Source organism: Microcebus murinus, chromosome 2 (assembly GCF_040939455.1).
Source record: "Microcebus murinus isolate Inina chromosome 2, M.murinus_Inina_mat1.0, whole genome shotgun sequence".
NCBI lineage: Eukaryota > Metazoa > Chordata > Mammalia > Primates > Cheirogaleidae > Microcebus > Microcebus murinus.
The window spans coordinates 99737073-99764258 of NC_134105.1; the positions used below are offsets into that span (position 1 = coordinate 99737073).

General features: G+C 37.1%; 1 protein-coding gene across 1 annotated transcript; it reads right to left on the reverse strand.

Annotated features, from left to right (window-relative positions):
* Positions 1–260: 260 nt before the first annotated feature.
* On the reverse strand, positions 261–27070 carry GOLPH3L (golgi phosphoprotein 3 like). The gene is made up of 5 exons (XM_012767520.3): positions 26854–27070; positions 24895–25089; positions 10954–11085; positions 9279–9393; positions 261–2941 (listed from the first exon to the last, which is right to left on the reverse strand). Exons 2-5 carry the CDS (start codon positions 25075–25077, stop codon positions 2514–2516), a joined length of 858 nt encoding a protein of 285 aa, XP_012622974.1. The 5' UTR covers positions 25078–25089; positions 26854–27070; the 3' UTR covers positions 261–2513.
* Between the last annotated feature and the right edge of the window lie 116 nt (positions 27071–27186).

Here is a 27186-nt window from a genome sequence, read left to right on the forward strand (position 1 = left end):
TTCAGGTGTCACTTTTAAGTAGATATTAGTAGGATAGATCATACTTACTCTCTTCATGGTAATAATGGTATTACTGGTTAACTTATTTTGATTGAGATGGAGACACTATTCAAACTTTACATTAGCTGGTGGTCAGCCTTGATGTGCCCTGTCCCCCAGCCTTTACATGTCACAATCATAGTATTTTTGAATCCCTAACTTTCTACATAGGATAAGACAGAGGCGTGTATGCTAGGGTAAATGGGAAGGCATTACTAGTGCTGTGTGGAAAGCTTTTATTCCAATTTAAACAAATGAAGTTACAAAACTATGCACAGAGAGCCAGTAATAGGTCTTTATTATACAGAAATGTGAAGGCTGTATGCATTAAATGAGAAAGTGTTTGGCAGTGAACATTATGTAGATTCAAACTGAAGACATCCTCATCTTACTGAGATATAATATTAATATAAAAATATACACTAAGAGTTGCAAGAAAGAACTCAACTCAACTTCTATCCTCCAATCAAGCTAAAACTTTCCACAGGAAAACCTGGTTTCAATTCATGCTGAATTGTTCAAATGGAAAGAAAAGCTAAGTCAGATAGCGAAAACACGGACTGGCTTCTGTACTTTGAAGAGAGAGCCAGACTGAAGCTCTATTCAGTCTCATATTTAGAATTTGTTTTACATTACAATTTATATTTCTATTCACCTAAGAGATACCTGATGTGGAAAAAAATGTTAACTGAATTAGGGAATTTTTATTGGGCTAAGTAGGTTTGGCAGAGGGGATAAATGAATAATTACTTTGATCAGAAGGACTTGATGTCCAGTCTGGGTCATCTGTATTAGCTCTTGGACAGCCTGTTTGTCTGTAATGGTCAAGAGGCAGTATCCAATTAATGTATAATAAATGCTTGACATTAGCACAATTCAGTGCCTGTCCTCTTTATATCCTTAAATACTGGACTTTATATCAGCATGCTTTTGACACCAAATTCCAAATTAGTTGTCTAAATGGAATCTTCTTTCTATTTTTTTTAGAGATAGGGTCTCACTCAGTTCCCTAGGCTAGAGTGCAGTGGCTCAATCATAGTTCACTGTAACCTCAAATTTAAACAGGATCTTTTTTTTTTTTGAGACAGAGTCTCACTTTGTTGCCCAGGCTAGAGTGAGTGCTGTGGCGTCAGCCTAGCTCACAGCAACCTCAAACTCCTGGGCTCAAGCAATTCTACTGCCTCAGCCTCCCAAATAGCTGTGACTACAGGCATGTGCCACCATGCCCAGCTAATTTTTTCTATATATATTAGTTAGCCAATTAATTTCTATTTATAGTTGAGATGGGGTCTTGCTCTTGCTCAGACTGGTTTCGAACTCCTGAGCAATCTGCCCGCCTCGGCTTCCCAGAGTGCTAGGATTACAGGCGTGAGCCACTGCGCCCAGCCTAACCAGGATCTTTCTTAATAAAGCTTCTTGCCCTAACTACTGAAATATAAAATGTTTTAGAGATTTGGTCAGAAAAATTGTTTTATTTTTTTGAGACAAGACTGATGACTAGGGGAGTATCTATGAATTAAATATAGACAAAACTATTCCCAGAACCCTTAAATAAAAACAGAATTTATCAATTTGTGTAGGAAGACAAAAATAGAGAACAAGATGATCTGGAGTTCACATCTATACTGATATTCAGCAATTGAAACTTACGATTTCCTCAATTCAATCAGAGCAGAAACATTTAAAGTAGTCTGGAGGAAACAGGACTAAAAGATGTGCTAAAAGATGGAAATTTGTATGTCGTCTCTCCCTTCCTCTCTTACAAATTCTAATGCTGATTGCATGAAGAAGGTGGTTGAGAGATACATTTTTTTCATTTACACTTTTGTCCTAATGAATGAGGGAGCAGAATAATGCTAACAGGGAGTACAGAATGTATTTCTGGCTCTAGGACTGTGAGATCCAGGTAATCAAATTTAGGACATTCTCATTAGGTTAGAAAAGGAAAGATGAAAAAATCACTAGCAGGACATTAGAGACCCTCCTTTCCAAAAATTAGTTTTGTTTCCATTGCCCCTTATTCAAAGAGACAGTTATTTCAATAAGCTACAATATTAGCAGAGACAAAGGCTGTGAAAACATATATTTAAGATAGAAAACAAACTTAGAAAAATACAATAAATGGTTTGCTCTTCATCTCATTCACATTCTGTGGCTGGAGAACTCCAGATTCCACTTAGATATTCTTGTTTATCCCAAAGCACACTGGATGAAACTAAACCAAGAAATGGGAGAATATGTTTATTGGGTGTGTGTGGGTTCACCCAGTTTATTCCCCTATGGAGTGGAAGTAAAGGGAGAAATCAAATGTGCTTGATTTCATTGTCTATGGAGAAGCCCTGAAGTTGCTCTCCCTAATCAGGAGGCTGATTCAAGAGAAAAAATGATGAAACATATCATCACACAAAACTCAGTGATGGGGTCTCTGACAGTCAACAGCCAGCAGGGGAAAAGGAGAAACCAACCTGCTGGCTTTAGGATTTATTGAAGGCTGCCAGCACAGCCCAGATCATCTCTGTGGCACTGTGCTTTGTCCCCTCCACTTCAGGGTCCAGTTCTACTAGATCCTTGGCTCGATTCATTGCCACATCATACTTGTCATCTGTCAAAGAGGAGAAGACATTCTCTAACACATCAGAGGAGTGGGCTAGCACCAGGAGTGCTAGTGTTCGCTTGTCCATACGCTGAGGGTCATTTACCCACCGCTCTAGTACACTATCTTGAAGTTTTTTCACTAGTCGCTGTTTCTCTGTTATATTGGTCACTGGATGAGTAGTCATGTCAAATAGCAGGAAATTCTGCTTCTCAGTGGTTAGAATACCCTTCTCTACCAGGTTCTTTGCAATTCGCTCTCGTACATTTCTTAGCTGGTATTGTAATTTGAAGGGGTTCCAGGTCTCACCTATGGGAACAAAGAAATAGGACATAATTAACAGAAAGAGAAAAACAAATAAAAAAAGTACTCGTTATCTGGAACTTTGGTTAAAAATTTAAAAAGCATAATCTTCATTCATTCCTTTTCATTTAATCATTTGTTTATCTGGTTTTGACTCCAACTATATTTCATATTAAACCCTTAAAAAATGTCACTAAGGACTTCCATATTGCTGGAGGTTATGCAGCAAAAACATTTGTTGTTCAGTATTACACAAAAACTTTGTTTTTGTTCTTATATGACCTGTGTGTGACACTGTCAATCTTTTTTTTTTTTTTTTGAGACATAGTCTTGCTTTGTTGCCCAGGCTAGAGTGAGTGCCATGGCGTCAGCCTAGCTCACAGCAACCTCAAACTCCTGGGCTCAAGCAATCCTGCTGCCTCAGCCTCCCGAGTAGCTGGGACTACAGGCATGCGCCACCATGCCCAGCTGATTTTTTCTATATATATATATATTAGTTGGCCAATTAATTTCTTTCTATTTATAGTAGAGACGGGGTCTCGCTCTTGCTCAGGCTGGTTTAGAACTCCCGATCTCGAGCAATCCACCCGCCTCGGCCTCCCAGAGTGCTAGGATTACAGGCGTGAGCCACCGCGCCCAGCCTGTCAATCATTCTTGTATTTTTGAAATTCTCTTCAGGGCCAGGTGTGGTGGCTCATGCCTGTAATCCTAGCGCTCTGTGAGGCTGAGGCAGGAGGATCATTTGAGCTCAGGAGTTTGAGACTAGCCTGAGCAAGAGTGAGACCCTATCCCTACTAAAAATAGAAAAATTAGACACATGGCACATGCCTGTAGTCCCAGCTACTCGGGAGGCTGAGGCAGGAGGATAGCTTGAGCCCAGGAGTTTGAGGTTGCAGTGAGCTATGATGATGCCACTGCACTCTACCCAGGGTGACAGAGTAAGACTCTGTCTCAAAATAATAATAATAATAATAATAATAATGATAATAATAATAATTCTCTTCAGGACACCAGTGTCTTCTGGATGATTTCTACTTTGTATTATGGAAGTTCCATTTGGGTTGGTGAAGCTGTGAGGACTAAGGTTCCCTTCCCCTACTTGTAGAGCCAAGGCTCTATCCCAGGTCTGGTAGACTGTCAATATTGGGACTCCTGGAATGTTTTCATTCCAGCTTGCTTATAGAGTTGAGGTTCTGCACCAGAAGAAGCAAGGCAAGAAGACCAGTGGTTAACAACCTTTTACCCCTATGCCTATGCAGAGCAGGGAGGGTATCACTCTGGGAGAGGTGGGCTATTGTTCCCAACTCTAGCTCTAGTACAGTGCACAAGTTCTGCCTATGAGGGGAGGCAGGCCTGAAGAATGAAGAGATCCACAGTTCTGCTTGAGGGGACTGACTTTATTTGCAACAGTGTGTAGAGAATTCTGTGCCTAAGGTTGTTGTTGAAAAGCAGAGATCTTGGTGGAGAACAATTGTGAGGGTGCTGCTAGCTCCATGATACTGGTAGCAAAAAGCCAATGGCATTGGGAGGCCGAGGTGGGAGGATCGTTTGAGCTCAGGAGTTCGAGACCAGCCTGAGCAAGAGTGAGACTCCATCTCTACTAGAAAAATAGAAAGAAATTAGCTGGACAACTAAAAAACATATATATATATATATATATATATATATATATATGTAAAATAGCTGGGCATGGTGGCGCATGCCTGTAGTCCCAGCTACTCAGGAAGCTGAGGTAGGAGGATCACTTGAGTCCAGGAGTTTGAGGTTGCTGTGAGCTAGGCTGACACCATGGCACTCTAGCCCAGGCAACAGAGTAAGACTCTGTCTCAAAAAAAAAAAAAAAAAAAAAAAAAAAAGCCAAATGGCAAAGCCTCCAGAAGTTTACCAGGGAGAACCAGAGAAAGAAAAAGCCAAGAAAAAAAGCCTAGAATCATGATCAACACTGAGGGCTGGGAAGGCTGTGTGCCTGCACTAGGCTGTACCCACTCAGGTACAATCAGAGCAGGGTGTGGGGCTTGGCTTGAAAGTATTCCCCAGGCTACACATAGATCCACTAACAAGGGATCTCAGAAGAAATCAGAGAGGGAGCTTTTAAGTCACTAGTCCTTCACTGAATGTGAGGCAAAAACATAAGTCCCCTGAATTGTGACAGCTGTGTCAAAATCCCACACATACATGCCACAGTAAAGGATAAAACGTCTAAATAGCTAAAGGCAATAAGCACAATCTTTGATTAATAAGTCAGCTAACTCAGTGGCAACACCTAGGGAGTTAGGCTAAAAGATAAAAATAAGGGAAAAAAAATCTGAGCAACGACATCAGAGGCTGCACACTGCAAGGGAAATAGACTTCAAAGAGCTACTGTAGCCAAGTCACTAAATAAATAAACAAATTACCAAGCAAACATCATTAACCCCTAAGGGGAAGGAGGGACCAGTATCCAGGGCTGTACAATATATTATCTAAAATGTCCAGTTTTTGACAAAAAATTATGAAATATACAAAGAATGTGTAAATTGTGACCCATTCACAAGAAAAAAAGCAGGCAATAGAAACTGCCTGTGAGGGGCTGAGATGTTGGCCTTAGCAAAGACTCCAAAGCAGCTATTATAAATATATAATTTTAGAGACCTTGTCTCTAAAAAAGAAAAAAGAAACCCAAGTTTAAAAGTATAACAAACAAAAAATGTACTTGAGGGGTTTCCATTTGAGTTGGCAAAAGGAAATTAGCAAACTTAAAGAGAGATCAGTAGGGATCATGCAATCATAAAAATTGGGAGAAAAAAGAATGAAGAAAAATGAACAAAGCCTCAGAGAAATGTGCGATACCATCACGTAGACATACATATAATGGAAGCACCAGAAGGAAAGAAGAGAAAGAAAGGGGTAGAAAAATAATTCAAGGAAATAATGACTGAAAGTTCCCCAAATTTGGTGCAAAACACTCATGTACACATTTGAGAAGCTCAGAAAACTCTGGGTAGGATAAATACAAAGAGATCCATACCAACATCATAGTAAAAACATTGAAAACCAAAGATAAATGGAAAATCTTGAAAGCAGTAAGAGAAAAATGACATCATGTCATATTGGAACTCCAATAAGCTTAACAGCTGACTTCCCATCAGAAAAAATGGAGGCCAGAAGAATGAGATGACTTACTCAAAGTGCTGAAAGTAGAAAACTATCAACCAAGAATCTTATAGCTAGCAAACTTTTTTGAAATGAAGGCAAAAAAAAAAAAAAAAAAGGAAGTAATAAAAAGGAGACAAAGACATTCCTAGATTAAAAAAAAAAAAAAAAGCTGGCAGCGTTCACTGCTAGCAGACCTGCCTTACAGGAAATATTAAACTAAAAGGAAGTTGTTAGCTGGGAATGGTGGCTCATGCCTATAATCCTAGCACTTTGGGAGGCTAAGGTGGGAGGATCACTTAAGACAAGGAGTTCAAGACTAGCTTGAGCAACATGGTGAGATACTTTCTCTACAAAAAATAGAAAAATTAGCCAGGCATGGTGGCATGTTTCTGTAGTCCCAGCTACTTGGGAGGCTGAGGTGGAAGGATCACTTGAGCCAAGGATTTAAGGTTGCAGTAAACTATGATGTCACTACTGCATTCTAGCCTTGGCAACAGAGCGAAACTCTGTCTCCAAAAAAAAAAAAAAAAAAAAAGATGTCAATACTACCCAAAGTGATCTATCTACAGGTTCAACACAATCCCTATCAAAATCTCAACCACTTTTTTTGCAGAAATGGAAGAGCCAATCTTCAAATTCATATAGAATGGCAAAGGGCCCAGAAAAGCCAAAACAATCTTGAAAAAGAAGAATGGAAGACTCATACTTTCTGACTTAGAAATTTACTACAGGCTGGGCGCGGTGGCTCACACCTATAATTCTAGCACTCTGGGAGGCCGAGGCGGGCGGATTGCTCAAGGTCAGGAGTTCGAAACCAGCTTGAACAAGAGTGAGACCCTGTCTCTACTATAAATAGAACGAAATTAATTGGCCAACTAGTCTATATAGAAAAAATCAGCTGAGCATGGTGGCGCATGCCTGTAGTCCCAGCTACTCAGGAGGCTGAGGCAGTAGGATTACTTGAGCCCAGGAGTTTGAGGTTGCTGTGAGCTAGGCTGACGCCATGGCACTCACTCTAGCCTGGGCAACAAAGCAAGACTCTGTTTCAAAAAAAAAAAAACATAACAAAACAGTATTATACTGACATAAGGACAGACATATAGACCAATGCAATAGAATAGAGAGCCCAGAAATAAACCCTCACATATGATTCAACTGATTTTTTACCAAGGCTGCCAAGACTATTCGATAGGGAAAGGACTGTTTTTTCAACAAAAGGCACTGGGAAAACCGGATGTCACATGCAAAATAATGAAGTTGGACCTTTACCTTGCACCATATAAAAAAATGAACTCAAAATGGATCAATGTCCCAATTAAGAACTAAAACCATAAACTCTTAGAAGAAAACATTTGGGGAAAATCTTGATATTGGATTTAGCAATGATTTTATGACACCAAAAGTGCAGGCAACAAAAGAAAAAATAAATTGAAAAATATCAAAATTAAGAAATTTTGTGCATCAAAGGATACTATTAAAGAATGAAAAGATAACCTACCGAATAGAAGAAAATGTTTGCCATCATACATCTGATAAGGGATTAATATCCAGAATATATAAAGAACTTCTAAAACTCAACAACAAAATAGTCAAACAACCCAAGTAAAACACAGGAAAAGGACTTGAATAGATAGTTCTGCAAAGATATACAAATGGCCAATAAGCATATAAAAATATGCTCAATATCATTAGTCATTAGGGAATGACATGAAAACTATTTTCATTTAAATATGAAAATCAAAACCACGATTAGATAACATTTCAGATCTACTGGTATGGCTATAATTAAAATAAATGAATAGAAAAGAAAATAACAAGTGCTGACCAGGATATAGAGAAATTGGAATCCTGGTACATTGCTGGTGGGAATGTAAAATGGTGTAGCCTCTGTGGAAAAGTTTTTTGGCTTCTCAAAAGGTTAAACATAAAACTGCCACATGACCCATATGATCCAATGTCAATTCTAGATAAATATCCAAAAGAACTGAAAGCAGGAACTTGAACAGATATTTGTATACCAGTGTTCATAGCAACATTATTCACAATAGCCAAAAGGTAGAAACAAGGCAAGTGTTCATCAATAGATGAATGATTAAACAAAAGTGGTATATACATACAATGGAATATTATTCAGCCATAAAAAGGAATGAAATTTTGATATATACTGCAACATGAATGGACTTTGAAAACATTATGCTTAGTTAATAAGCCAGACATAGTAAAAAGAAATGCTGTCTAATTCTACTTAAGTGAGGTACCTAGAATAGGCAAATTCATAAAGACAGAAAGTAAAATAGAGCTTGGTAGGGACTAAGGGGAGACAGAAAGAGGTAGTTATTATTTAATGGGTACAGAGACTATGGGTGATAAGAAAGCTTTGGGGTTGGTCCGAGTGCAGTGGTGTTTACAACTAATTGATCACAACCAGTTACAGATTCCTTTGTTCCTTCTCCACTCCCACTGCTTCACTTGACCAGCTTGAAAAAAAAAAAGAGGTTGGGCGCAGTGGCTCACGCCTGTAATCCTAGCACTCTGGGAGGCCCAGGTGGGCGGATCGCTGAAGGTCAGGAGTCTGAAACCAGCTCTAAGCAAGAGTGAGACCCCACCTCTACTAAAAATAGAAAGAAATTGGCCAACTAAAAATATATACAAAAAAAAAAATTAGCCGGGCATGGTGGCACATATATAGTCCCAGCTACCTGTGAGGCTGAGGCAGAAGAATTGTTTGAGCCCAGGAGTTTGAGGATGCTGTGAGCTAGGCTGATGCCACAGCACTTGAGTGTAGGCAACAGAGCAAGACTCTGTCTCAAAAAAAAAAAAAAAAAAAAAAAAAAAAAGAAAGCTTTGGGTATAGTATAGATAAATGTGTGATGGTTATAAAACACTGCAAATATATTTAATGTCACTGAATTATATACTTACAAATGGCTAAAATAATAGATGTTATGTATATTTTACCACAGTAAAAAATGTTAATCATTAATTTACCATATGACCCAGCCTTGGCTTCTCAAAGTGCTAGGATTACAGGCATGAGCCACCATGCCTTGTCTGATTAACCATGCTTTTTATGTCCTTCATTAGTATAAATAGTGGACAGTATGTATTTTACCTAGCATAATGAATTTCTGTACTTTTATTCCCAAATTTAAGGGGAAGATAAAAATAACAAAGTGTAGAATTTGTGAATCATTTTGAGTCATTTTACCAGTGAGCAGTTCTATCCATGTTTGGACGGTTTCTGTGGGTTCAGTTGCTTTGATGTGTTTGAGAGTTTCATCCAGCAAAACGTCACCTGTTGGGCTGTCTGACTTTAGCAGTACCTTTGAGGAAAGAAGAAAGAAGGGACCTTGATTCATTCACTTCATTCAAGTTAAAATCTTTCAATATATCATATATACATTACTGGCAAGTATTGCAGGACATGTAAAGAAGCATAATATACTGTCCTTGCCCTCAAGAAGTTTAAAATCTAGAATGGGGTGACAGTAAAAAGATAAAAGCAATATTTGAAGTGGGCGCTAGTGACAAACTGGATATGAATGCTAATGGAGAATATATTCAATAATAACTCTTTCAGTCTGGATAATCAACTTTTGAAGCCATTATAAAGGCAGGAAGCCAGTTTTTGGGAAAGGTTGATAAGTTTGGTTTTAACTGATATGGGATAGCTAAGTTGAAATGTCTAGTCAATAGTTAAATGAGTTCAAGTTCCTAGAGGTATAAAAAGAAGACATACCTAGAAATTTGGGAGTTAATCTCATTGAGCTGACAAGTGAAGCTGTAAAGGTAAATGATATCTCTAAAGACAAAAAAAATCACTGAAAGGAATATAAACTGAGACTTGGGTGTTAAGGAATGGAGAAGTAAAGGAAATAGGGTACAGTCAGAGAAGAAAGAGAATATGATACAACAAAGGCCAAAAATGGAGAAAATTTCAAGTGCAAGGAGGTGATCAAAAGTATCAAGTGCCACATATAGGTTAAAAGAGAAAAATAAAGTGAAGATTGAAAAGCAGCTGATGATACCTAAGAATCATTTCAGTAGAGTACTTAGGAGGACAGAGAAGTTATGAGTGGACAAAATGAGTAAGAAAATGGATACAGGAGTATAGATAGTTGGAGAGGACTTGCAGTAAATGGAAAGAGAGAAATTGAATAGTTATTGAAGAATAACCAGGGTTAATCGAAGACTGACCTGATTCATAAGATTACCTATATAATACTCTATTTCATAATATTATAGCTATAGATATAGAGGGAGTTTAATCAACAGCACTAAATGTGATTCTTCTGGACAGAAAAGGAAGACAAAACCATGAACTTCCTATAACTATTTTATTTTATTCTATTTAATTTATAATGGGTGGGAGGTTGTGAAGAGGTGTGCTCAGTTGCCTCGTTTTGGTTGAGACAGTCTCACTCTGCTGCCCTGGGTAGAGTACAGTGGCGTCACTGTAGCTCACTGTAATCTCCAACTCCTGGGATCTAAGCGACTCTTCTGCCTCAGCCTCCCAGGTATCTGGGACTACAGGTGCCACAACACCTGGCTGGGTTTTTTTTCCTTTCTTTTTGGTAGAGACAAGGTCTCACTCTTGGTCAGGCTAGTCTCAAACTCCTGAGCTTAAGCAATCCTCCCAGCTCGGCCTCCCAGAGTGCTAGGATTACAGGCATGAGCCACTGTGCACCCAGTCCCTATAACTCTTTAGACTATGGATACTACTCCCTCTGCTATAGGATAATTAAGTCTGTTTAGACAATGGGACTGCTGATTCAGTGATATTTATCTTGTCTCACTACTCAAATATTCCTATTCTTCCAAAATGTACTGTTGGTATTTGCCTATCCATAAATTAAGAGGACATTCAAAGAGGATGTTCATACCTTTCTGTCTAATAGTCGCTTCTTACGCATGGTGGGGGGTTCAAGATAGATTCGACCCCGCATAGCCAGCTCTATCAGGATGCCCCCTCGTAGGCCAGATGATATGCAGTCATTCCAGAAAGATGTGTAACCCTAGGAAAGAGGAAAAGCGAAGGGAAAGAATGTTCTGAAAAGGATACTGATTTCCAGCAGGCACCCTAAGAACGGGCTACTTTGTTGTGATGCATTTCAAGTCACACTACATAAACTCAAAGTATAGAATAAGAGAAAAAAATGTTTTTTAAGGCTCTTAACACCCCAAAATATGACTTTCTGACTTCAAGCTCTTTGGTGAATTCCTATGGTTTGGCTGTTAAGTTAATAATCAGCATACCAAATTTTTTTTTTTTTTTTTTTTTTGTGAGACAGTCTCACTTTATTGCCCATGCTAGTGAGTGCCGTGGCATCAGCCTAGCTCACAGCAACCTCAAACTTCTGGGCTCAAGCAATCATCCTGCCTCAGCCTCCCAAGTAGCTGGGACTACAGGCATGTGCCACCATGCCTGGCTAATTTTTTCTATATATATTATTTGGCCAATTAATTTCTTTCTATTTATAGTAGAGACGGGGTCTCACTCTTGCTCAGGCTGGCCTCAAACTCCTAAGCTCAAACGATCTGCCCGCCTCGGCCTCCCAGAGAGCTAGGATTACAGGTGTGAGCCACCGTGCCCGGCCGAGCATGCCAAATTTTAATTTTTGATAAGAATTTTGGCTTTTTTGAAGTCTCTTTCCCATGACTCTAAATTTTAGAGTGGGGTAAGAGTAAGACAAGTAGAAAAAAGTATAAACCATTTGAGTCTTTTATTCCTCCTAGATATGTATTAATTGGAAGCTATTTTGATGGGAGATATAGTAGAAAACCACTGTAGTTAAGTGCCTTAGGTACACTACTTAACCTTTCTCAAGTACCATGTCCTCATCTGTAAAATGCAGACATTAGTTAGTATCTATTTCCAGAAGTTTGTTGTTAGGATTAAATGAGATGAAATATATGACAAAGCATTTGGTATATTGCCTGGCATACAGTAGGCAGTAAAATGTTAATTTCCCTTCCCTAAAGCTATAGGGAATATACAAACACATATATGAGAGCCACTGTCTTAAGGAGCTGAAAATCTTGCTGGAAAGACCATGTAAACTCGAGGAAAGTTCTATGACAATATAACATTTAAATAAAAGCTCAACTGAAAAAATAGAAGAGATTGTCATAATTAATTATTAAAAGTTTGGTTTGAATGACAGTTTTTCGAATTAAAAATCACTTTAGGGCTACAGTAGTCAGGAACCTGTAAGGGACTTGAGATGAGGTTTGAAGGATAAGTTGAATTTGGCAGACAGGGAGGGTTTTCCAGATGAAAGAAATCATCCAAATTCTACCTTTTCTTCAAAGGGCATTCTAAGCAAAAGTGTTAGGAGAGAGACCTCATATACATTACACAGATTTAACTCAAGGTTTTAAAGAGAAACCATGAGATCAAGTTGGTTAGGGTCAGGCTATGGAAAGTCTTGATGCTTTGGGTTTTTTAGTGAAAGGCAATAGGGAATTCTAAATGTTCTGAGCAAGGAGTTATGATGAACATAATGAAGACCCACCAGACTTACTAGAACTGTTCAATACTCTTCAATCTTTGGCTGTAGCATTCCTCTCACTGGAGAGAAACTAGGTGAGATGGTGGCAGGGAGGTTCTAGCATGGCTTTACACATCAGCAGAGTTGAACTAAATAATTACTATTAATAGCAGTAATGACTAAGATTTATTGAATACTTAGTATGTACTAGATTTGTGTTAAGCTTTATTACATGCATTATCTAATTATATCTTCATAATAACCCTATAAGGGAGGTACTACTATTATCCACACATCAAAGATGAGAAAGCTAAGGCATATAGAGGTTATAACATAGCATAGCAGAGGTCACAAAGCTAAGTAAAATAATTTTTTATTTAAAAATTTTTAAATTTCATTTTTTATTTTTATTGGCTTGGAAGTTATGCATTCTTCTCTTTTAGAAGTTACCCTTGAAATTTTAACATGCATGATCATTAATTTAAAATTAATAAAATCTAAATTTTAAAAAGTAATCAATATTTTAACCATCCATTCTCCTACTTGTCCAATATTTTATCTTTTTATTACCTTACAAATTAGATATCATCATCATTATTATTTTATACAGGTAGCACTTGTTTAGATTTATACAGATGCTTACCAATTTCTTTGCTCACCGTTCCTCCTTGCATCTTAGACCTCCTTTCTGGTATCATTTTCCTTCTTCCTAAAGTAGAATTTCCTTAAGTGAAAATCTGTTGGAGGCAAACTCTAATTTGTTTATCTAAAATATCTTTGTTTCACTCTCATTCTTTTTTTTTAATTTTCTTTTTCTTTTTTTTAAATTTGACATCCTACCATTGAAATACTATCATTCTTTTTTTTTTTTTTTTTTTTTTTTATAATATTTTTTTTTCCTTTTTTCTTTTTAGTTCGAGCTACTGAAATACTATCATTCTTGAAAGATACTTTCTCTGGACATAAAATTCTAGGTTAACGGTTTTCTCTTATGTTGAAGTATGCCCTCCTTTTGTAGCTTCCAATGTTGCAGTGAGAAATTTATCATTCTTATTGATTGTGGTTTCTTTGTAAGCGATGTGGTCCTTTAAGATCTTCTGTCTTGGTGTTTTGCAGTTTGGCTACAACATGACTGTGATTTATTTATTCTGTTTGGTATATGTTGTGCTTCTTGTATCTGTGAGTTCATTTCTTAGTTATCAAAAATTCTCAGCTCTTATCTATAAGAATTCTGGCTTTCCTCTATTTTCTTTATTCTTTCCTTTCAAGGATTTCAGTGTTTCTTATTTTAACCCACATGTCTTTTAATTTCTTTTTTATATTTTCCAGTTGCTTATTCTCTATATTGCTTTCTGGAGAGTTTTTTTTTTTTAATTATTTTGAGACAGAGTCTTGCTCTGTTGCCCAGGCCACAGTGCTGTGGTGTCAGATTAGCTCACAGCAACCTCAAACTCCTGGGCTCAAGCAATCCTCCTGCCTCAGCCTCCCAAGCAGCTGGAACTACAGGCATGTGCCATCATGCCTGGCTAATTTTTTCTATATATTTTTAGTTGTCCAGCTAATTTTTTTTCTAATTTTAGTATAGACGGGGTCTCACTCTTGCTCAGGCCGGTCTTGAACTCCTGAGCTCAAATGATCCACCCACTTCAGCCTCCCAGAGTGCTAGGATTATAGGTGTGGCCAACCGTGTCTGACCTCTGGGGAGTTTTTAATAAAAATATCTGGCTTCTAATTTACTAATTCTTTATTCCTGTATATCAAATATGTTAAACTATCCCTGAGATTAAGATTTCAACAATTTTTCATTTGTAAAGTTCTATTTAGTTATTTTTCACATTTGCCTGGTTATTTGTGATCATTTTTTTGATATTCATTTTGTGATTCATTTCTTTAAAAATGTCATAGATATTTTATACTGTATGATTATTTTAATATCTGATAATATTTGAGGGCTGTGATATCTGATAATATCTGAAGACCTGTTGTTTGTTATTTCTGTTGATTCTTTCTCAAGTTTGTTTGTATGTTTTATTTTCTACTGTATGATTATTTTAATATCTGATAATATATGAGGGCTGTGATACCTGATAATATCTGAGGACCTGTTGTTTGTTATTTCTGTTGATTCTTTCTCAAGTTTGTTTGTATGTTTGATGATCTTTATTTTATATATGTATATTTTTTTTGAGACAGGGTCTCTTGCTCTGTTGCCCTTGCTTAAATACAGTTGCATCATCATAGCTCACTGCAACCTCAACTCCCGGGCTCAAAACAATCCTCCTGCACTATAGGTGCATGCCACCATGCCCAGCTAATATTTCTATTTTTTGTAGAGAAGGTGTCTCACTTCTGCTTAGGCTGGTCTTGAACTTCTGACGTCAAACAATCCTCTTACCTCAGTCTCTCAAAGTGCTAGGATTACAGGTGTGAGCCACTGTGCCTGGCCTATTTTTTATTTTTTTAAAGGAAGGGTCTTGCTATGTTTGTCCAGACTAGTTTTGAACTCCTAGGCTCAAGCAATCAATCCTCTTGCCTCAGCCTCCCGAATAGCTGCGACTACAGGTGCATGCCACTATACCTGGCTTGTTTGATGATCTTTGATTATTAAGAGGTTCACATTTAATTTTTTGTGAATCTGTGACATTCTGGAGGCCTAAACTGAGAATATCTTCCTCCAGAGGGGAAGACTTGCATTTGTTTCTGCTGAGAGCCAAGTATGGGAAGATTAGGAGAGTGCCACACAAATGGGGACTACATTTAAACCTAGTTTCCCCAATTTACCTCAACCCCAGAGTTTATTCTTGACTGTTCAATTCCTGAATCTCAAGACTGATTTGTTAATTTGTCCCAGTACAATCTGGTTTTCATGTTTGCTTATTGCTCACCTCTTGGATTTTAATTCTGGTGTTTGTCTGAGCACCCTTGAAAATTATCTCTACTTTTCAAGGCTCAATAAATAATAAATTGAAAATTAAGCTTATTCAAGACTTACTATGTGACCACCATACTGCCTCCAATTCCATTTTTCCCCCTCTATACCCAGGGTGATCCTTAAGCTCAACTGTAATTATTTAACTCCTTTCCCATGCTTAAAAAACTTTCAGATGCTCTTCCTGACCTTCAGGATTGAGTCAGAATGGCTTAGTATAGCACTGAAACTGGCAGCTGCTTACTAGTCTCCTCTTTGGTCTTTCCCCCCTAGAATACTATGTTCTGGCTATGCTGAACTATTTTAAGGGCTCTTAATGCAGCATTTTTGCCTATTGGCTTTTGTATACACTGCCTTCTCTATCCAGAGGAACCAATACTTTTCTTTCCCCAACTCCTTCTTGTACTTAAAGAATTTAGTACAAGGGTCACATCTTCCATGTAACCCTCTCTAACATTGTTTTCTACTTCACTCCACACTCTGATTAGGTTCCTCACCTGGGTGTGCCTTCTCTCATATCATCTATTATATCACACTGTCCTCACCAGAGGATAAATTCCTTAAGGAGCAAATATCCCTTATGACTGACAGCATCTACTCAGTAAATATTTCTTGAATGCTTGAAAGTAAATATGTTAATCTGGAAAAAGCTCAGCTTGGATCATAAATATCCCTTAGACATCTCTAAGTTTTCTGAGGGTCTGATCTTTACTCAAGGTTGGGATTAGTTCCCTTTCCTGTCTGCCTCATGGCTACTCCAAGAGTCAGTTATATCTGTGACTCCTTTTAAGGAAGGGTAGGCTATTTTTTGAGTTTAACATTTAGCTTTTTACAATTTAGCTGCCTAATTAAGGTTAAAGTATAACTTACTTCAGAACACATAACTTTGGCACAATGTATATATAATCTTGGTGACTTTATAAATCTTAGCATTTTCACCAGTATTAAAGCAACTGGAGGAAAGTTTTCCTTTATTTTCTCATTTCCTCCTGATCACATAACTTCTGATTCAGTGATAGTGATGTCAGATTGTCAACATAATTATAAATGGAAGCACTGTAAAGAAAAAAGCAATGGAAACCAGGATGTAGAAACTGTACGTTTTTGCTTATCACCTTTTTCCATCCTATTCAAAACATGTAAAACTCCCCAAATGAGTTTTTTTTAAAACTTCTTTTTTATTGAGTGATATGCAATAATAGACAAAAGCATAAAAATGCACAGGTAGAGTTTTAAGAAAATAATTATAAAGCAAACACCTGTATAACGAGAAGAGACTAGATATAGAAAAAGATAATCACTGAGAAAGAGAGAAGATGATGGTATATTTCCCTTATGTACTATGAGTACAGATGACCAAGAGAGACTAAAATAGTTTCATCTATGGTAACAGAACAGATTCATGATTCGAATCTAGGTGTATAAAAATTCCCAGAGTAGCCTAGTGTTAAGGAAAGATATAGTTATTTAAATTTAAAGGTCCTTTTTCCTGTAAATGTATCTATTTAGCTTGGTGAATTCTCAAACCATCCATAATAAAGATTCTGTATTAAAGGACCAATGCTTTGGTATGTCTGAGCAGGAAGATCTAGTACACACATACTAAAGTTCATCTTTTGATCATTAAATATGAGGGAAAAGAGAAGAAATATTTTTAACCTACTGAAACAGAAGTAATTGCACAGTGTCTTATGAACAATGGAGAATCTTAAAGGATTGGCAGAATGAAATCTTTGGATAGATTTTGTTTTGTCCCAATTATAAAATATACAATTGTAAAAAAAGAAAAAAAAATCACATTATAGAAGTGGATAATTTAGAAGGTGAAAGTCTTCTGGAATTTTATCCCTTTCAGATGACCACTATTAACAAACTTTTAGTGGATATTTTTATAAATTTTTATATACATATTCCATAGAGATTTATATCTATTAATATTATTTACAGAAATGAGATTACACTGAGTGGCAACTTTTTTCACTTACTCATTATTTTGGATATCTTTCCATATCAGTAAATATAGATCTTCTCATTGATTGAAATGACTGCATAGTATTACATTTTAGATGCATTATAATTTATCTATCCAAGCCCCTACTGATGTACATTCAGATTGCTTACATTTTTTGCTATTACAAAAAAATGATACAAAGAAATATTCATTTGTAGGCCGGGCACGGTGGCTCACGCCTGTAATCCTAGCACTCTGGGAGGCCGAGGCGGGCGGATTGCTCAAGGTCAGGAGTTCAAAACCAGCCTGAGCGAGACCCCGTCTCTACCATAAAAATAGAAAGAAATTAATTGGCCAACTAATATATATAATATAAAAATCAGCCGGGCATGGTGGCTCGTGCTTGTAGTCCCAGCTACGCGGGAGGCTGAGGCAGCAGGATCGCTTGAGCCCAGGAGTTTGAGGTTGCTGTGAGCTAGGCTGACACCACGGCACTCACTCTAGCCTAGGCAAGAAAGCGAGACTCTGTCTCAAAAAAAAAAAAAAAAAAAAAGAAATATTCATTTGTGTAAATTCCTAAACAAAATTTTGGATCAAAGATTACACATATTTAAATTTTTTATAATGTCATTTTGCTCTTACAAAAGGTTGGGCAATGGGAGTTCAATAAATTCAGACAGTCAACACTTTATGCTGAATTTTTGTTTAGCCAAGTATTCAAAGTGTCCTTCCTTCCTTATTTAAACTTCCTTGAAGACACACCTTAAAACTACACTGAAGGTTAAAGACCTTAAAGTTGCCTGCTTGGGGGAAAAAGGAGGAAAGAAAACAAACAAACAAAAATACCGTATCATTAAAAACTATGCTTATAAGGAGTTTTAAAATAACATTAGGAAATGCTTATGATAAAGTTGAATGAAAAAAAAGCCAGATACATAATTATTTAAGATTATTAATTATATAAAATACTGTATACTTTAAAACATGGTTTACTAATCTTTCCAAATTATCTACAGTGAAAATACATCACTTTAGTAGGAAAAATTAAAAAAAAAAATCCTCCCTCTTCCCAAATCTAAAGTTTCAACATTAAAATTGCTTCACTTTCCATGAGAGAAAGAATTTTATTGTCTTCTTGAAACCTTTTCTATATGTCCAATTCCAAAGCCCAAGGTAAATGCAGTGATTCTAAGGGGTCATCAAAATTTCTACAAGTAAAAGTAATTTTATTATTGTTTTCCTCCCAAAAAATTACTCTAGGAAGAGTTAATGTACTGTATTCCCTTAAAGTGCTCTATTCAAAGAGCAGCTTTCAGGATTTGGACTAATATCTTCTTTTACAAATTAATATGATTCATCTTAACTCTGATTCATATTACTATGTCCACATAGCCCATAAAGATATTTCATAAAATAGATCAAGCAATAAAAGCCCACTATGTTTAATCATATTGAGGACTGAGGAACTGTGACCTGCATGTTATTCTGGTTTAACATATAATTTCACCCTGACTGAGAAGGATGGTTTATAAATCTAAACAAATGGCCAAAAATTTTCAATAAACTAAATGAAGATTATATATCTTCAGGCTTATTCAAAAGTTGAGTAGAGGCCGCTGGGCTTGGTGGCTCACGCCTGTAATCCTAGCACTCTGGGAGACTGAGGCAGAAGGATCACTTGAGGTCAGGTGTCCAAGACCAGCCTGAACAAGAGTGAGACCTTCTCCCAAAAACTTAAAAAAATTAGCCCGGTGTGATGTGACTAGACTGTAGTTCCGCTACTCGGGAGGCCAAGGCAGGAATATCCCTAGGGCCCAAGAAGTTGCAGTGAGCTATGATGACACAACTGCACTCTATCAGAGGCCACAGAGAAAGATTCTTATCTTTAAAAAAAATTTAAAAAGTTGAGTAGAAAGATATAAAACTAATTATAATGATTACTTTATTAGTTTTCTCAGGGCCTCCAGTTGAGTTTTTTTTTTTTCTTAAAATAAAGCCATCATCAAAAGTTCAGAAAATAAAAACAACCTGTTAATGTTTTCTCACTGACAAGGAAATGCAAAACAAAGCAATTGGTACTTTTTTTTTTTTTAAGACAGTCTCCCTTTGTTGCCCCGGCTAGAGTGAGTGCCATGGCGGCAGCCTAGCTCACAGGAACCTCAAACTCCTGGGCTCAAGCAATCCTCCTGCCTCAGTTTCCCAAGTAGCTGGGACTACAGTCATGTGCCACCATGCCCAGCTAATTTTTTCTATATATATTAGTTGGCCAATTAATTTGTTTCTATTTATAGTAGAGACGGGGTCTCGCTCTTGCTCAGGCTTGTTTCAAACTCCTGACCTCAAGCAATCCACCTGCCTCCCAGAGTGCTAGGATTACAGGCATAAGCCACCGTGCTCGGCCTGTGCTATTTTTTTAATATGAGTTCCGTCATGGAACCAATGTAGCGCAGACAGCTCGAAATATCATTGAAGTGTTTGGGAAGGATGTGGCTAATGAACACAGAGTACATCGATGGTTTGAGGAGTTCCATTCTGGGGATTTTAATTTTCAAAGTAAGCCAAGTGGGTGACCTGAGACAAAGGTGGATAATGATGAGCTGAAAGCTGTAGTGGAAGCAAATCTATCTCAACCTATACGTAAATTAGCAGAAAGTTTGATGTTACTGTTCCAACAATATTGGACCATTTGAAACAAATCGGCAAGGTAAAGAAGCTGGCTAGGCCAGGCGCTTAGTAATCCTAGCACTTGAGGAGGCTGCGGCTGGCAAACTGTTTCAGCTCAGGAGTTTGAGACCAGCCTGAGCAAGAGTGAGACTCCGTCTCTCTTTTTTTTTTTGAGACAGAGTCTCGCTTTGTTGCCCAGGCTAGAGTGAGTGCCGTGGTGGTGGCAGCTTAGCTCACAGCAACCTCAATCTCCTGGGCTCAAGCAATCCTTCTGCCTCAGCCTCCTGAGTAGCTGGGACTACAGGCATGTGCCACCATGCCCGGGTAATTTTTTCTATATATATTAGTTGGCCAATTAATTTCTTTCTATTTATAGTAGAGATGGGGTCTCGCTCTTGCCCAGGCTGGTTTCGAACTCCTGACCTCGAGCAATCCGCCCGCCTCGGCCTCCCAGAATGCTAGGATTACAGACGTGAGCCACCTCGCCTGGCCCTGTCTCTACTAAAAAATAGAAAGAAATTAGCTGGACAACTAAAAATATATATATATAAGAAAAATTAGCCAGGCATTGTGGGACATGCCTGTAGTCCCAGCTACTCAGGAGGCTGAGGCAGGAGGATTGCTTGAGAGCAGAAGTTTGAGGTTGCTGTGAGCTAGGCTGACGCCACGGTACTCTAGCCTGGGTAAGAGTGAGACTGTGCCTCAAAAAAAAATGAAAAGGTGAGAAGTTAAAAGATTATGACCAAAAATCAAAAGCATTAATAGGCTCATTAGTCTTACAAGTAATTTAATAAAAGTTTCTAATAAATGAGAGGTTTTAAATACACTAGGAATTCAATTAAGGCATTAATTATTCATGAATCAATAATATCTGTATCAAAACTCTTACCAAAGGCAATAACAACAAATAGATACCCGATTTCAGCAGGAAATAAATCTATTTTATTTTGGTCAGGCTGGTGCTCAAGTTTTACTTTCTCATTTGAGGTCAGTGTTACTGAACTCAGATAATATCTAATTTTTACTGTGCTTGAAAGGTTAGACTCTTCGAATTATATTTAAATTTCTTGATTGTTTTCATAAGACAACGAAGCTTAATATTTTAAGACCAGTCTGTGGCAACTACTCAGAAGAATCTAAAGAATGGTATAACAATATTTCACAGGCAATTTGAATATATGGCCTACTGTAACAGAGAATCTTATGGAGATCTTTCAGCAAAAGTTAACTGAGAGTTTAGGATACAAAGTTTAACATTTATGATTTTTTTTGACATGTCACAAACCTCAAACCATGTAAAAACAAGCAATTATATACTTCTGAAAAGATATACTGAAAGGACATACAGTAAAAATGTCATTAAATCCTTAATTTGGACACAAAAGTTAAGTGGGGTTTGTTGTTTTCATTAGGCTGATTCTCTTTTACCTAGAGGAAAGAGTAAATGTCTCTGCCTGACAATCAAAATCATCTATAATCTGGTCTAAATCTAATTTACCAATTTTGAATGTCATTGTTCTCCACCTACTTCAGTTATACTAGCCTACTCAATTTTCTCCCAAACTCAATGAACTCATGATATTCTACTCACTCAGGTTCTCTCATCCAAATTGTGTTCCCTTCTCTCCATTCATGTTAATCCTGCCCATTCTTAAAGGCATGGTTTGTTTTAATGCCTTCTATTCTTCCCCATTATTCCAACCCATGATGATTTCTCCTCTTTCTAACTCCCTCTGCTCATTGTTCTAACATGCAAAAACTTGCTTTTTATTATTTATTTTTAAGAGAATCTTTTGTATTGTAAAATATAATGCACATACAGAAGAGAACACAAAAGTGAAAAGCTCAATTATGCCAAAGTGAAGCCCTATGAAACTTCCTCCAGGTCCAGAAACAGAAAACTATTATTAATAGTATCCAGAAATCCCCCTCATGCTTCCTAATCACTATCACCCCTTTCCTTCTCCCACCCCCCAAACAAAGATAACCACTATCCTAAAAATTATAGCAATTCCTTCCCTGCTTTTCTTTATAGTTTTACTACCTAAATATGCAACCCCAAACACTATAGTTTTTTGAGTTTCATATAAATGGAATCATACAGAAAGTATTCTTTTGTGTCTGGCTTTTTTTCCTTAGAACAACTCAAGACATATAACTAGCTTTTTTTTTTTTTTTTTTTTGAGACAGAGTCTCGCTTTGTTGCCCAGGCTAGAGTGAGTGCCTTGGTGGCAGCCTAGCTCAAAGCAACCTCAAACTCTTCGGGTCAAGCAATCCTGCCTCAGCCTCCTGAGTAGCTGGGACTACAGGCATGCACCACCATGCCCAGGTAATTTTTTCTATATATTTTTAGTTGGCCAATTAATTTCTTTCTATTTTTAGTAGAGACGGGGTCTTGCTCTTGCTCAGGCTGGACTCCTGAGCTCAAGCAATTCTCCAGCCTTGGCCTCCCAGAGTGCTTAGGATTACAGGTATGAGCTACCACGCCCAGCCTGGAATGCAAGTTTCTTGTGGGCAGGGATCATAAATTATTACTATTTTACATTTACCTTAGTATTTGGCATAATGCTAAGCACATAATGGGTGTCCCTCCTCACATTAAATATTGACTAAATAAATCTACTAATAGTTTGGGAGATGAGAAAAAATTAGTAGACTTGTAAATCAATATTTTTAGGGATAATTATGTAACTGGCATTTTGTAACTATTACTTAAATAAATCACAAGGTTTGATCTCTCCTATTCATTTACACCTAAGGATTTATCATTTCTTATTGTACCTGAGCCAACTGAAAGCTAAAAATTTGTCAACTATCTTCAAAAATAAAATTAGAGCAATTCAAAAGGTGGTTAATTATTATCTGCTTATCTTGCACAGTATCTCACCAATATGTGAAGTACTTACTATGGCCATAGCTCTTAATGAACTCCTTTATTTTTCATTTTATTTCCTAAAATTTATATGCTCTATCAGAAATTTATAAACACACAAAGACAAGTCCAAACGCAGTTTCTCTAGAGCATAGAAGCAAAAATTCTAGTGCCTAGGTTCAACAAGAAATTAATCATTCCGATTCAAAACTAGAATAAACCAAATAGCTTTTAGTTCTATATATTCTTCTTACACAGTCAGGAAATGTTCCCTAGGCACATCTCAAAACAGTATTTAATATCACCTAATCTTCGGTCCTATTCTGACATTCTCTTGAAGAGCTGGTTTGGCTTTCCATTTATTTGCATTTTATAAAACTGGAGCCTCATCAACTTTCTCAGCAAACAGGAAAATACACTTCTAGGCAAGAATTTCTGATATACCTGTGTCTTGGCCAAGTACATATGGACATGTCTCTAATATTCGTTTTAACAACATACAGACTATCACAGATCTTTTAAATTTTGTTCAAATTGGTAATTCAACATGGCAAACAACAGAGAAAGGAAAATAGCAAATAAATAAAATGCTAAGTCTAAGAAACAAGGGTATTCCCAAGTTGAGGAATTAATGTAGAAAAGAAGAGGTGTTACTAGATGTATGCAGCCAGTTCATTTCTAGCTAAGGACAATTATCAAAGCCAAATTTAGTATTTTTTAAAATATAAAGTAACATTTTATTTCATTTATTTATTTTTTTGAGATAGGGTCTCACTCTGTTATCCAGGCTGGAATGTAGTAGTGTGATCATAGCTCACTGTACCCTTTGAACTCCTGGGCTCAAGCAATCCTTCTGCCTCAGCCTCCTGAGTAGCTGGGACTCTAGGTACATGTCCCCACATCCAGCTATTTTTTAAATTTTTTATAGAGATGAGATCCTGCTGTGTTGTCCAGGCTGGTCTTGAACTCCTGGCCTCAAGTGATCCTTCTGCCTCAGCCTCCCAAAGTGCTGGGATTATAGGTGTGATTTATAGGTGTGAGCCACTGCACCCAATGTAACATTTTAATTTTATATATTTTCAGAGGCCTATAATAAATATACCTTTTTTTGTTATTTACTAAAGATTTTCTTGGAAAGAAAGCAAATTGTTTAAAATATTACAACTATATGTACAAAATATTACATCTATACCTTTATAACTTCTTCATAAGGTTAGAGAGTAATGCGAAAACAGTAAAAAGTTACAAATGAAGGATAATATATACAAGTAGAAAAGCCAAGAAAATATTTTGTTATATCACAAAACTCACTATCTCAAGACTAACTGTACTATAAAATAAATGTTATATTAATAAGGAAAAAATTAGAAAGGGAAAGCTAAACTTTTAAAAAATTTTCTAAAATTAAAATAATCCTCATCATTGTTGATATTCAACTTATAAAGATATACAGAGAAAATTAAAAAATTATTTCTCCTATAAGAAACCTACTCATTATTTCTGTAAGACAGCTAATCACATGTTCCTTATCTTTTCATTTAAAAGACATTTTTTTTCCAAAGCTTAAGAAGACTTCAATGTGTGGGCCCTCTTTTTTACTTTAATAAGTGGTTATTATTTCACCATCAATCTTACATGAGAAATTTCAAGTATAAAACTTTATACTATATTCTCCTCACCTGTATCCTCTAAAATTTTGGAGTAATTTTGTAATTATATTACACTTCAAGTAATTATACTTCTGGATTTTATACTGAAATTATCAGTCACTCTCCCAAACTTCTCCAACTCCCAGATGGTCCAAGCACAATTCTAAGGCAAATTTGGCATTAATGAAAATACTCCATCAGATTACTTCTTAAAACATTCCAATATTTAATAGTCTTTGAGCTATGCTAGCAAACCTAACTGAATTACCTCTTTATCTTTTAGTCCCAGGAGCAATACTTCTTCCATAAGGGTGAGGCGTATATCCTTAGAGTCTCCAGAGTCTTCATCTTCTGGACTCCTCTCTTGATTAGTGTCTTCCTCACTTTCCATCTTCTTTTCAGAATTCTTGCTTAGTTCAGTTCGACGGGCCCGATGAGTTAAAGTGGTCATTCTCACCTATTCCTGCAGGGAATGGTGAAAAAATATCTGTATGTGTGCTTATATAAATAAACAAATATAGATACTCAAACATGCATACTAAAAATGCATGAAAAGAAGAAATAAGCTGGGCATGGTGGCTCACACCTGTAATCCTAGCACTCTGGGAGGCTGAGGCGGGAGGACAGCTTGAGGCCAGGAGTTCAAGACCAGCCTGAGTAAGAGCGAGACCCCATCTCTACTAAAAAAAAAATTACAAATTATCTGGACAACTAAAAAAACATATATATATATATATAAATAAATAAAAATTAGCTGGGCATGGTGGCACATGCCTGTAGTCCCAGCTACTCAGGAGGCTGAGGCAGAAGGATTGCTTGAGCCCAGAATTTTGAGGTTGCCGTGAGCTAAGCTGACACCATGGCACTCTAGCCCGGGCAGCAGAGTGAGACTCTGTCTCAAAAAAAAAAAAAAAAAAAAAAAAAATCTACAGTCATAAAAAACTGCACTAAATTATCTAGGATAAAGTTTAATGTTGGCAGTTTTTAAGATGATATACAACACATTTTTTTTTTTTTTTTGAGACAGAGTCTCACTCTGTTGCCCAGTGCCATGGTATCAGCTTAGATCACAGCAACCTCAAATTTCTGGGCTCAAGACATCCTCTTGCCTCACATTCCCAAGTAGCTGGCACTACAAGCATGCACCACTACTCCCAGCTAATTTTTTTTTACTATTTTTAGTAAAGATGGGGTCTCACTCTTGCTCAGGCTGGTCTTGAACTCCTGAGCTCAAGCAATCATCCTGCCTTGGCCTCCTAGAGTGCTAGGATTACAGGTGTGAGCCACCACACCCCACCAACAAATATTTTTAATTAGCAATTGTATAAACTAGTATCTTTTTCAAAATCAAAAGAATACTATTTAAGAGCCATTATGACTGGACCCAGTTCTACCTTCTAGCAATATTTCCCATTATTCCCAATATATACGGTTGTGAAACCTTTTCTCAAACATGCTTTCTTTCTGCCTCTGCTCCTTTGTACTTGTTGGGGTTCTCTCCCTTTTCCTCTAATTTCCACCCATTCTTCAAAGGCCTACTGACCCACTGTGAAGCCTTAAGTGAATTTCCTTCACTCTATTACTCATATGCCCCCTGGCCAGAAGTGGACTCTCCTTCAGCTGTACTTTCACAGAACTTTATACTTACTTCCTTTAAAGTATTTATTATAGTCTTTCTTTTGGTATGGCTGTCTCTCAACTGTAAACTTCTTGAGAGCAGGGATAGTCTTTTCTTGGGTTTTTATATTCTCCATAGCAACTAGAAAATGTCTTTAATGTTGCAACTGCTCAATAAATATATACTGATTAAAATGAATACTCAGAAATGCATGTGAACATTTAAAATAGAAATACAAATCAAGTAACTTATCAAAGATTCTTTGCATAAGGGTATATTCACAATTTTTCTGTGGGAGGCAGGAAGAAGAGTGAAGGAGGAAGAGAACCACGAAATAAATGCTTAAGGGCACTAACCCTATTTGGCACAAGTGAATTCGGATTATTTCCTAACTCAAAGCAAAAAACTAAACCTTCAGGGGAAAGAAAATAAAGAAGAATTTTCTTTGAGGAATTAATTTCCCTCGGACATTTACTAGTTAAAAATCCTATTTGAAAGAAACAAATGGCCAAAAATAAAAACATAAATAATAACCTCCCTCTTCCCATAAAATAAAAAATTTAGAGATTTTTTTGGACGTTAGAAAATGTGATTTTTCTCGTTGCTTACCTGATGTTACTCCTGGGTTACGGGTGGACGCAGGCTGCAGCTTGTACTCTATTTTAGGAGAACACCTGTTCCCCCACCCCACCCCCGTCCTAGTAGGTGAAAAACTCAGCCACGCAGAGAGCACAAACTTCCTGATCCTTCGATGCAGAGAAGGAATAACACATCAGCTTCCTCAGGATCACTAGGCAACCTACCTTGGTGTTTCTTCATTGGGCCAATCAGAAATCACCAAGGTTGAGCCCAGCCAATCGGAGCTTACGAGGGGAGGCTCTCCACCCGGCTATTGTGTTGCGATCCAGACAAACACCACCAAAAGGAGGCAGTTTTGTGTTC